At 38.8% G+C, this 13,393-nt stretch overlaps 1 protein-coding gene across 1 annotated transcript in view; it reads left to right on the plus strand.

The window, feature by feature from the left end:
- Nucleotides 1–13,393, plus strand: part of SEMA5A (semaphorin 5A) — a 237,658-nt gene that overhangs the window by 13,366 nt on the left and 210,899 nt on the right. Inside the window, exon 3 of the mRNA XM_080582364.1 lies at nucleotides 13,014–13,113. Within this exon, the coding sequence (XP_080438490.1) occupies nucleotides 13,014–13,113 (100 nt within the window). The remainder of the gene's footprint in view (nucleotides 1–13,013; nucleotides 13,114–13,393) is intronic.

Here is a 13,393-nt window from a genome sequence, read left to right on the forward strand (position 1 = left end):
ACAGCTAATCTAAACCTACCCTCTTTTAGTTTAAAACCATTCCCCCTCATGCTATCACTATCTGTCTGCGTAAAAAGTCACTCTCCATCTTTTTGTAAGCCTCCCTTAGGTACTGAAAGGCTGCAGTGAGATTTCTCTGGAGCCTTCTCTTCATGCTGAACAGCCCCAGCTGTCTCTCCATTTCTTCACAGGAGAGATGCTCCATCCCCTTGATCAACCTCGTGGCCCTCCTCTGGACCCACCCTAATAGGTCCATGTCCTTCTTGTACTGGGGGCCCCAGAAAGATGAGGAGTACTGGATATAACACTTAAGTGGGGCCTCACGAGGGCAGAGCAGAGGGGGACAACCACCTCCCTCAACCTGCTGGACTCTGCCCAGGATCTGGGCTGTAAGTGTGCACTGCTGGCTTGTGTTGAGCCTTTCATCCCCAAGTCCTCCTCAGGGACTGCTCTCAGTGCAGAGAGGGCTACTCTCAATGAGTGAGATCCTGCTGTCTGGGATTGCCCTGACCTGGGTGTAGAACCTTGCACTTGGACTTGCTGAACCTCATTAGGTTCACGTAGGCCCACTTCTCAAGCTTGTCCAGGTCTCTTTGGATGGCATCCCATCCTTCTGTTATATCAACTCCACTACTCAGCTTGGTGTCATCTGCAAACTTGCTGAGGGTGCTCTCGATTCCATTGGCTGTGTCGCTGAAAAAGATATTAAACAGAACTAGTCCCTAGCTGGACCCCTGAGGGATACCACTCATCAACAAGCCTCCACCTGGACATAGGCCCATCGACCGGAACTCTCTGGCTGCAATCATCCAGTCAATTCCTTATCCACAAAACAGTCCACACTTCAAATCTGTACTTTTCCAATTTAGAGGTAAATGTGTTGTGTGGGACTACATCAAAGGCCTTAGAGAAGTCCAGGTAGATGACAACGGTCAGTGTTCCATGACTGACTGATGCAGTCACTCTATCATAGAAGACCATCAGACTGGTGGCATGATTTGCCCTTGATGAAGCCATGCTGGCTGTCTCGGATCACCTCCTTGTCCTGCATGTGCCTTGACATTGCTTCCAGTAGGATCTGTTCCATGATCATCCCAGGCACAGATGCAAGGCTCACTGGTCTGTAGTTCCCCAAGTCTCCCTTTCTACCCTTTTTAAAGATGAGAGTGATGTTTCCATTTTTCCAGTCACTCGAAATTTTGCATGACTGCCATGACTTTTCAACTATGATGGAGAGTGGCTTGGCATCTGCATCAACTGCATCAGCCAGTTGCCTCAGGACCTGGCTACTTTATGGGACCTCTCAAACTTTGAGGCCCCTGCTGCCCTTACAGCCTGTCACCAAATGTAGCCTTATGTTAGCTATTGCAGTGGCTGCAAGATCTGAGGAAACCCTGGCCTGACTTGGAACTTGCCTGCAGCTCTTCTATTACCAGGAATCCTAGTGGTATGGAGGGAAAACATTTTAAACATTTTTTCTTTTTTATATTTTCTTCCTCCTAGGGAAAGGGGGGTGGGGGGCGGGGGATAAGGAGCAAAATTACTCTACATACCTAATTTCTTAAATAAACTTTCAGACATACTCTATGTTTATTTGACAGAACATGTGGAAGAAGGAAAACAGTCAGTTCTTCAAAGTGATCTTTTTTTCACATGCTTTTTCTTACCTCACTTCGGTGGTACTGTTCTCTTGCTATTGACAGGATCATAGGATGCTGAATAGTGACTGATTTTGTTTGCCTGGCTGAACATGGTAGATACTCATTTGTTATATGGCAATTTGTCATATTCAAGTGAGACCATACTTTGACTTGTCATAAGCTTGTCTTGCCACTAATAGTGCTCACTTCAGGTTTTGTTATGATGGACAAAGGTTTTGTTTCTTCTGGACAAAGAAGCAGTTCTTCTCTACCATTTCTGAGGATTATAAGATCAATTCACAACTAGCTCTATAGTACAGTGATTGAGGTACTTAATAATAATGACAGATGCCTTTATAATTTGACAGTGCCCTTTAGCATTTTTTTTATTGTCATTATTGTTTTTAACAAAGAGTATTCCTATTCTGTATTCTGTGGGCTTTGTCTTGCTGTTCACATTTTTTTTTGGCTTGAGGGCTTTTTCGTTTTTGCTGCTGTTGTAGAAGGGGTGGGGTGCGTGTTCCAGTTTGAAGTCCTAGCTCCAAGGTCTTACCAAGATTATCGGGCTTTGTCCCCTTTGCCCTTCATGTTAATATATCTTGTTTTGTTGCTCTTTGGTTCTTTTTTTTTTTTTTTTCTCTGCATAAAGTATTTTCAGACTTGAAAACACTTTAAGAACTGTGGTCTTGGGCAGACTTGATAGAATCAAGAAACTCTATTATGTTATAGCAATGTAATTAAAGAAGTTTGGTGCTGTAGTATGCCACCATAAGTGTGTCATTGCAGGACCTTCAGTCCTAGAAATAGTTTTGCTAATTGAAATAGGTGTTTTTCAGAAAAGTAATATGGCATTGTAGTAACCATCTACTGGCTTTTGGCTTTATACTTCTCTTCCCTACAGTAAATAAATAAATAAGAATTGATCTTTTTTTTTTTTTGTGTGTGTGTGTGTATATGAGAAACTCCCCATTAAGGCCAAATACTGTTTTCCCACAGTCATACAACTTGATATCCTCCAAAATAAATTCTATGACCAAAAGCCAAAGTCAGCTTTTAATTGTTAAAATGTGGAAGTTTGATCCCCTCTGAAGAAAGGGCATGACCAAGCATGTTTGATGTTGCATGCGTTCAATCCCTCTGCATCACTCGTGGGAAGGCAGGCAGTGGCGGGCACCAGTGCTGGTAACTGGAAGGAGGAGATGCACTCACTGGGAAGTGTGTGGACTCCATGCTGGTTGAGGCGTGAAGTTACTGGTTTATGTCTGCCTGGAGTGCCAACTAGCAGAACCGCCCCAGTGATGAATAAATCTCTCACTAGTATGAGAAGGACAGATGCAGCAAGTAGAATTTCCACATGTCAAAACACAGCAGAGTTGTGTGGCATGGTTTTCACAGCTCAGAAAATATTCCTTATTTTGGTAATGTGCTCTTCTCCACCTACACTGCTGAATGAGTCCCTACACTGAAGTGTGGATCAGCCTACCTGCAGGGTGGTTGACAGTGTAAAGCGGGCAAAAGTGTCTCCCTTGGTTCATCCTTCTTCATTCACTGATGTGTTTTTTTTTCTCTCTCCTGAGAACCCTACAGAGGTTTCTCACGCCCTTCTCATCATTTTTTTATTTCAGATCTTTTGCTTTGATTAGCTTTCTATACTCTCTCCTCCTGATTTTCTGCTCTTATGTGTTTCAGGCTTAGACTCTCTCTCATTTTTAGACTTTGGATTGAGACATGATGTTAAGACTTGATAATACCACTGCTGTCTACGTTAGATTTCTTACAACTTTTTTTTTCTTTTTTTTTTTTTTTCTAGGCCATCTTAAGCTAGCAGCTGTTGCAAACAGGATATTAAAACAGAAGGAACCTAAGTCCAGTGCAGGATAATAATGCTTGTGTGTTTCACTGAGGCATTCTCTCCTGCTCTGTCTTCTCCTGCATTTGTTCTCTTTTCCCCAAGTGTGTTCCCGTCATTCTAGCCTTTCCCTCTGTACCCTCTAAATCTTCCATAAAATAGTTTCCATACCTATGCTGTCCCCCAGGCTTCCCTCTCTTTTACACACATGAACTTAGTCGTACTGTTTTCTCACTATGCTGTTGTTGGTCCAGAAAATTTCCTGAAATTTTTCTGAAACTCTGAAACTTTGCATCACCACTTTTAATTAACACTGTACTTTGTTTTTATGCTGTATATCTTCTTGTGACTCCTCACCTGAACATTATCCCGTTTCTGCTTGAATCTACCTCTAATCTGATGACAGGCTTCTGGTCAGCTTTAGTCTTACATCTGTTGCTTTTTAAAGTACAGTTTGTACGTGATTTATTTTCCTGGCCTGGATACCACATCCTTTGCTTGAGTATGTTTGTGTTTATAGCTAAGACTCTTGGTTGAAGTGATACAATCCATAAACCATTCTAACACACATAGTCTACTATAATAAATTGGCTTTAGTAGCTTCCAGTGATCCCTCAGATTTCTTTGATACCTATCAAAGCTTCTCTCTTAAATGCATGTTAAGCATTTTACTGTTGTGCAGAAGAACTCATCTTAGCTGTGAACTGAAGTGGAGCTGACTCCTTAGTTGCCCTTAAAAACATGGCAGCTAACACCGGTCTTATGGTTCTGCTGATGTCCTTTTCTGGAAATTCTTTTCGGTGTCTTTGTTTTCTCTAATACTGCCCCAAGCTCCTCTCTGTTATGCAGCCAGGTGCATACACAATTCAAGAAGAGGAGCGGTTGCTATATCTGCTTCTGACAGCTTCACAAAATGGAAAAAGTTTAGTGATTACGATGAGAACAGCGGTTTCCCAAGAGCTGAGATAGCAGAGAATCTAAACAGTGAGAGGGTAGATTGCAATCCCTACTGTGTTTCTACAGCAATGGGCTTGAGTTTATCTCAAGGTGATGTCATTCAGGCTGATACTTATGAATATTTCATTGCAAAACATTGAGAACAGATGTGTGCAATGACGAAACAATTAGAATGACAGTTGAATGCAATCTGCAAGTAGGCAAACATAAGTTGGTATTGTATTTAAATGCACCATGGAGAAAAACACAGAACTGAGCCCCAAGACCCTAAATGATTCAGTATTGACTCTTCCCATCTCTTTTTTCGTTAATTTTTGTTTCTTGATGGTAGTTTTGCAGCATGATATTTTTCATGGTTCCTACTTTGGACAGTTAGTAAAGATTGGTAGGCTTTTTGCTTTAAAGTGGATTAGGGTTTGAAAATCCTTATTTCAGTTTATGGCTTATGCAACAGTCTGTAAGTCACTTTACATTTGTTGTTCAAAAAAAGGTTCTGAAGATCAAGCAACAGAAAGTTTTTAAGCACAGTTCTTGGCAACTCAAACAGTTTTGAAGCATACCTAGTTATTATTTTTAAATACAATGCTATCCTCAGATGACTGATACTTTGTGATTTAAGAACATTATAACATCAGGTGCTCCATGTTTAAGTCAAGGGTTTGTTTTCTTAGAAGTGGGAAGAGTATGGTTAATGATATCTTGGCCAGCTTGGCTAGCATAACTTTGCAAAGTAGGTTCTATTGTTCTTCTCCCCTCTAGTTTTATACTATTTCTGTGTAAGAGAGAGAAAAAAATGAAAAAGTCTCTTAACTGGGTATCGCGGCTGATACCTCGTCACTGTGTAATTTCTGTAGAACTCTCAAGTGATCCTAAGCATATAAAACCTGTGCTTGTAGCACTGAAACTGCTTTCATCTAGGTGGGAGTTCAATCTTTTTTCTCTTATACCTTGCATTTGTATGCAATGTGTGTGTTTGAACAATGAAACATAAACAATTCAAACCCCTTGTTCAGAAAAATAAGAAATAAGTAGTCATTGCAGCAGATGTTACTGTCTCTTCCCTGAGGGCACAGACAGTCAGAACCCAAATTCCCTTTAATTATCCCAGTAAAAGACATATGCATGCACATAAGAATGCAGAATTATGTGCTTCTAGCTGGGGAAGCTTGGACTGGGCAAAGAAGACAGGAATGTGGGCTCAGTTTTAGACCTTGAGACTTTGGAGGTTAAAGCAGATTGTAAAAGCAGGTCAAGGAACCAGGGAAGGGCAATTGCTGTGACTGCATCTCCCTTGCCTTGAGAGCTGTAAGCTGACTGCTGAGGCTGTGACTTTGTGACTAATGAGAGCACCAATGAAAAATGTGAGGAGCTGAGTAGAAGTGGGTAAATTTACAGCAAGTTTAAGAAAGAAGTTCAAGTTCATTCTTCTGTGATATAGAACTTGTTTTAAGTCAAGAGGTAGATACTTTAAGTATGCTTTGTTTTCTGTTTTCCCCAATAAAAATAAATAAACTATGTATAGCCCTGCTTTGTTATCTCCAAAATTGTCATGAGGCTGGTAATAGTTGTTTTAAAAAGCAGAGACCCAATAAGCAGCTGGTGAACTTTCTGGGTAATGTCAAGGGATTTATAGTCTTAGGATTTGTTTTTATACAGAAGATTTAAAGTGGAGAGGGGTTTGGGGAGCTGGCAGATCTTCTAGATAAGGCCAGAGCTGCATATTTATTTCTTGATTTCTGAAGTTGTCTTTCGAAGGAAAGGTAAACTTCAGGATGGTGTTAGGTTGTGATGGATTGTAGGAGAATGACAGCTGCTTTGCTCTTGGTCTAGAGAGACCTCCAGAATAGTGGGTCTTGAAAGAAAGCCGTAGTTTTGAGGTTGGCTTTGTCTTTTTGTTTTTGTGGATTTGTGTTTTTTTTTTTTTTTTTTTTATTCCATATTAGCAAAGATAAGCTCTGAACTGCAGATGGAGATCTGACACATTTTCATGTTTCCAAAGGGGAACCAAATGTAGTATGGTAAAACTTAAAAGAGGAATCTTTCAGTCTGTGGTTGCTGATTTAATCTTGGCAAAACAGTAACTCCATCTTTTTTTTTGTGAAGGATTTGATTGTATTAGTTAATCTTGTCTGTACAGTTGTGTTTGTTTTTTTCCTTGGAGGGCAGAAATTGTGGTTTATTTTCTTGTTTCTTCTTGGATCCCTGTTTTAGAAATTTCATAGTTCTTTTACTATTTAATCACCTAATCAATGCATTTATATTTTTCAATGTATTGTCAACATTAAAGTATCCTTAATTTTTATAATAATTATTTAAATCTTCAATTTGATTAGCACATTTTGTTTACCTACTATTGCTACATTCCGCACCCCCCCCCCCCCCCCCCCCCCGTTATGATGTCTGCATATGTCTGGAATTACAGGTTTTGGAAAAGCAGCCTATAACAAGGAGCCTTTCTCTGCTTTGCAGTAGGCTGCTGTCTTCCAAGTATTCAGCTTCTATCGTAGGCTTTGTGGAAGAATGGCATGGGTGGATGTTTGTGCTTAGATTTTAAGATGAGTATAATTAGAATATTGCTTTTTACTTCTAACTCTTAGAATGAGCATTTTCTATAAGAGAAATGGGAAATATTTGCTGTGCTTACTATATTTGTTAGATGAGTATTTTATGATTTTTTATTGTCTTGCATTACTCTCTCTCAAAAAAAAAAAGAAAAAAAGACACTTTTGACGTTTTCATTTTGAATGCATCCAACAGGAGCATTTCCATCAAGAAAAAGCGCATTCTGGCATGTTTTGCAACAGTGCTAGACCAGTATTGATAGAGAAAGAATTTGGTCCGAAGTAAGTAAAAATATGTGAAGAATGACTTAAAGTTATTAAATGCAAACATGTAAAGGATGACTTTACAAATATTTAAATAGTATCCTGTAATTGTATGGGTTTAAACACAATATAAGTGTTTACTATATATAGTTTAAATGCTATGCACCAGAAGTAGAGTGAATTAGTTGTGATGGAGCTTCAGGTCACTGCAGCTTGAGGAATGCACAAGGTAGTTTGCTTGGGTCTAGCATAGGTTTCTCAGCACTACAATGACACGCAGACAAGCCTTGATGCGTGATCTAGAAGTCTGTTCACAGCTGTGTTTTCAGAAGCTTATCTGAGAAACAAACACCTGTATATGATATGCGTGTGTGGACATAGCCAGTTTCTTCCAGCAATTTAATTTTAAAAAAATACAAAAAATAAAAACCTTAGAGCTGAAAATTACTTAAAACAGCAAGTCATTGTACATGAGTGTTGAGTAACGTACCTTGAATAAATCCTAGAAAAGTAAGTTATGTTGTTGACACATTAAGCCTCATCCCCTTTCGGATAAGTGGGGATGAACTGTGATCTGTTTTGGATGAAGCGCAGCTGTTCTTTGGCTGAATTGTTTTGATGGAGTTCTCTGTTCTGTTGGCACCTGTGGAATAGTATTTGCACATATTTCCTTTCTTCACTGGAGTTGTGGCACTTTTTCTTCTTTCATGTGCAGTGAGTTGATAACTTACAGGCAAGGGTTTGTTTAATTCATTTCTGTGAGGGGAGAATACACTGAAAGAGCTGGGAAAGAGCATTGATTGGAAATGTAAGAAAATATGTATAAACAGAAGTGACTTGTGAAAGATGCAACAAGCTCCAGCATGCCATTATTTCTTCTCTCTCTCTCTCTCTCTTTTTTATTCTCTCTCTTTTTTTTTTTTTTAGGGCAGAAATACTTGTTTTCATGATGTTGTTTTGAGTGAATTTGTTATTCGTGGAAATAGATCATAATGGGAAGCTTAAAATGAGGACTTAACAATCACACTGAAATTGACACCGATGATACACAGAAATTACTTAAGAGTATCCCATTTTTCTCAGCCCTCACTTTAAAATAGCTAGGTATGATGGAGTCCAGAAATGTCACAGCGAAGAGTTCACCTGTGCACCTAACTTGACCCTTAAAGAGTGAAGTGCCGCAAATAAATCCCAGAACAGGGCACACTGATGAGTGAGCAGGTGGATTGCCTCTTGCCAGCTGCAGAGGCTCACTTGACGGATTCTCCTGGGGTTAATGAGGCAGTGTGGCACATCAGAGCAGAGGCTTCTGACTTGTCTCACTCCCTTTCAAGAGGATGGTAATATAACATGAGTATCACAGGAAGGGAAGATCTAAGCTAGGCTAAAATCATTATACAACTTCAGGAAGATAGGGATTATCCTATCATCCTTAGATTAGACACGTTTAATTAGAATAACTTCAGCATGCAGTAGTATATTACATTTTTCTATGATAAGATTAGTGATTTTGTTGTACCGATGCCACCCAGAGACTTCTGTTAATATTGCAAATCTGCTAGTTTTCAGCAGTATTATTATTAATTTCAAGTTTCTTCAAGAAGGTGGTTCTGCATATGTTTAACTTTTTGCTCTTTATTTACACAAAAGGACACCATTGCATGAGGTACCATATACGTACACTGTAAACACTACTGATTTTTTAAAATATCTTTTAATTTGCTAATGAAATTGGTACATTTTTAGTCTCATCTCTTGATTTCATTAGTTACCATTAAAGATCACTTCTGAATTCAGTTCTAAACAAGCCATTCTCTTCCTTGTTAGTCATTCGTCAATTTATTTGGCTGTTTACTGTAAGTCTTCTTTGAAGGGCTGAATAATGAAACCTAGGTTGGAGAGAACTTGATTGTTTATTTGTGGAGAACTGCAGAGCTCAGCAGCCCTTGCCTAGTCCCTGACAATGTACTCCAGACAAACCAGGGCCCGTTGGGCAGACAATATTTTTAAAGCAAAAATGAGACAGATTTCTGGACTTTCATTATTTGTATGAGTATCTAATGCTGTCATGTCAAGCCTTGGTTTTTACCCTCCTTTGTCTATAAAGTTCTTTAGGAGACTCCTTTGACCTTTCCTACAAGCTGAGGGGACTTCAGTGTGTTTGCTGTGCCATGGGTGTATGAGCCATGGCAAACTTTGCTTCCTAAGCTATTATAAAAAGAACTAAATCCCAGAAGACCCTGAAAAACCCACTGTGATTCACAGCATGTCAAGAGATTTTGAGAAAACTACAGCTCTCTCTGACTCTTTTGATACCAGTCTTTTAATTCCTTGCGAAAATATCCATTTTCTTTCAGGAATGCATTTAAGGCCTGAAGATTTCAGTCCTATATTAGTGGGATGTATTGGCCAATGATAGAAACATATTACGGTAGTACTGGAAGGACCCACCATGTGTTGGAGACCTGTTGTTGTCATGATTGTATGTAAACAACGTATACACTTATGCATGCACAGCTTTAAGCCTGAGAACAGTATCAGTGGGAATGTAAATGTATGTACTTGGCTTCAAAGATGAGGGGGGAAAAAACAGGTTGAAGGTGTGTCTGAATAACTGTTTTCAGTATCAGAACAGAGACTTCACTGAAGGGCTAGTTGTTTTACTCTGTTGCACCTGTGGCGAAGGTAGGGGAAAAGGAGGGAATGCCAGGAGTCAGAGAGAACTGTGAAATGGAGGGATTGCTGCAGCTTGTCACCTGTATCAGCAAGCAGTACAGCGAGGTTATGTGTCAGCAGGCAGCTTAATTAAATTACGCCTTTATTTATCATGTTGTAGTATACGAAATATATAGCTGTGTTATTTTGTAAAGCATGTCATGTTGCATCAATGTGATAAGCGTTAATAAATAGAAATTATTATTTTACCATGAGTTTTTAGTTCTAAGAAAAATATTTTATAGACCTTTAATAGCTTCTTACGCATTTCTGACTCTAAGGAGATAATTCATAACAGAATGGAAAGGCCTACATCTTTTCAGCTAAATTTTGATGTTTAGATGATATTATATCTAATTTTTCAACTAAATCAACAGAATAAACTTTCTGTATTGTAACTCAAAGCAGAATTTTACCAAGAAGCTTTTATTTTAACAGTTGTGTTTTGTTTGATTGTCTTTGTTGTTTTTGTTTGCTAGTTTTCCCATACAGAAATATCACAAAGTTGAAGTTTTATTCCATAAAGGCTTGTTCCTGTGAGATACATGATGGTACTCTGGTACACAAGACACAATTTCAGAGCATTTGCTGCGAAGAATGGCTCTTGCTGCCATTTGCTCTTCCTGATCTTATTCACTCGAGCAAGAATGATGTTGAATGCAACAGAGAAAGGATAAAATATTTTATTGTTTGGAGTGACAGAGGGGAATCAGATTTCAGATAGATTTCTTAACAAGTCCTCATTCTCTTCTCAGTTTTTCCTGGGCTTGCCTTGCCCAACCAGGCCTCTGCCCCCTTGCTCCAAACCTGGAAAAGTACTTCTTTGCTGTACCTTGAAGCTTTATTTTGTCATGCTGAGACAGCAGAGCTAGTGGAAGAGAATTGCTTCCTTGAATCTCAGTCTCCCTGGTAGACTTATGGCATGAACACATATCCTGGGTTGTCTTTCCAGCCCCTAGTGCATCCTCTGCTCTCTGGTTGGACTCAAAGCCTGGGTTCTAGCTTCTGCCTTTTGTGAAGCTTTAAAGGCCTGAATGAGAGTGAGATTCTTAAAGACTTATATCTCTATTTCCTTATCTTCATGTCCTACCAGATTTATCAACTTTTTTTTTTTTTTTGAAATTAGCAATTGATTATTTGATATGAAAGGTGTTACTGAACAGTTGAGGTTGTAAAATCAAGTACACAAATGTTAGGAAATGTCTATGTCAGGCTTTCCTGTGTAGCCTTATATGTATAAATATAAATAGATGAATATATATAAGGCCATATAGGCATATAGTGTGTGCGTATAAGTGTAAATATATATATTTTTTCTCTTACTGAATCCTGCTAGGTTCTATGCACAGCATGTGTAGCAGTAGCTGGTGGCAGCTGTAACCATAGTTATTTAACATGTGTCCCCATCCCCTCTCCTGCCCTGTTTTGAGAACCTATCCAGCACAGATGGAAACAACAGTGAATTTAGCTACAAATTCTGCAGAACGTGTACAAACTGGCATTACAGTCCTGTAATTGCCCAGATGCATACAGGCTGTCATTAAAAATGCAGAAGTTAGTTTTCTGACACCCAAGTGATTCTACTGCATGGTTCCATCTGTTTTTTCCAAATATATGATGCTACTGCTTCTGCACAGTACATTTAATGTTGCTCTGCAATGGCTGAAAACATTTGGACACAGAATAACATTTTTCTCTGGGGCCCTCTCCGTAGGAATAGATGACCTACTTGTGCTAAAAACTTTAATATTTAAATTAAGAACAAATCATCCTGAAACAGGCATCAGACATGGATTATTTCAACCCAAACATTTTCAGAAGTGAAAATATGCATGTGAGCAAAGGGAGTTTATAATGGGAGTTGACAACCTAAGCCATAGCTGGGGATACTAGTTCCAAAAATGAGGCTGCCATGGCATTCTCAGTGGTTGGTGTTGACTCTGTGTCTCAAGTGGGCATGACCAGGTGTTCACCTTTGGTATTTTTTTATTGTCTTTTTCAGATATGTATTCCTTAAGTCGATAGTTCCACAGCCCGTTGTGTTATACATACATAGCTCTATTTATCTTTTGCATATGTTCCAGACAACAGATTTACAGCAAACATTTAGAATAAAATAAAATAAAAGTGTTTTGATATCCTGAGAATTGGGGGAAAGATTCTTGAGGAAAAGGCTTCTTTGCAACTTTACTTCCTTTAAAGAACCATTTGTATAATTACTGAAATTTTAGGAAATCAATGTGTTTGTGTAAAAGTAAGTAAATGAATCTTGCTCTGTTCCCAGAAAAATGTTTGTGGTAATAGCACCACACTGTTGTTGCGGGTGTAAAAATAATAGTAATACAAATATATAAGGAGCTGGCATGCAGTTATTTATGAGTGCTTGACTTTGAAACTAGAAATAGATTTATATTCTGAATAAAAGTAAAGCTTGTTGCTGAATTTCAGCAGCTTATCCACTTGTCTGTTCTGTGCTTTACGTAGCACTACATTGGTCTGAGAAAGATAGGTTAAAAAAAATGTTCATTTGAATTTCAAGCATGTTCCCTCTTACCTCCCTCATGTCTCAACCTCTTTATTGTGAAAATGATGAAAATTCAAATTTGCTCATTTTCCTCATTGCTTTCCACTTGGTCGGACCTTCATTAAAGAAGAAAACAAAAAATGCTAGTCCTCATCTGCTTCTGATGCATGGAAAATTAATCTGACTTCATTTGTGTATCTACCAGTTTATTGTAATTGTACTGTGTTGTTGTCTGCTTTACCTAAGGAAGAAAAACATCTGGCTTATAAATCAGAACACAATTAGAAAACTTCATTCAAACATTTATTGGGTGACTGCCCAACCTGTTTTATAGGTCTATAGCGAAGATTATGTGGTATGGTAGTAATAATGCCTATCTTTCCTTAGAGGACCATACTAAGAAAACTTGCAGCCCCACAGTATCTGCAAATGTAATGCTGACTACCTGATATATTACAACTACGACATTTACAGTAACGTTTATTTCTTCTTCATTGTTTTAGAAATTGCCCCTTGGTTACATGTGTTCAGAGCAGAAGATGCTGTAGACTTCTCACAGTTAACATTTGACCCGGGACAAAAGGAACTTATTGCTGGAGCAAGGTGAGAAATATCTTTTCTTTCCATGTTGCATCAGATTGGATTTTGTTCTTTCAAAAGTAATATCGAGTCAAATTCTAACATCAGATTGCTCTCGTGACTTCCCTGCTTTCCACACCCACTCACCTGAAGTGTGTGTGTGTGTGTTTATTTCTCTTATTTCTGACCAGAGTTGGAAGATGGACTATGTGGTATCAAGGAATGCACAGTAGCTTGTACTTCTCTCATTTTAAAGAGGAATGTCCTGGAGTACTCTCAAACTTTAGATGCATACAGTAGAGCA

This window comes from Anser brachyrhynchus (assembly GCF_964034855.1).
Source record: "Anser brachyrhynchus genome assembly, chromosome: 2".
Lineage (NCBI taxonomy): Eukaryota > Metazoa > Chordata > Aves > Anseriformes > Anatidae > Anser > Anser brachyrhynchus.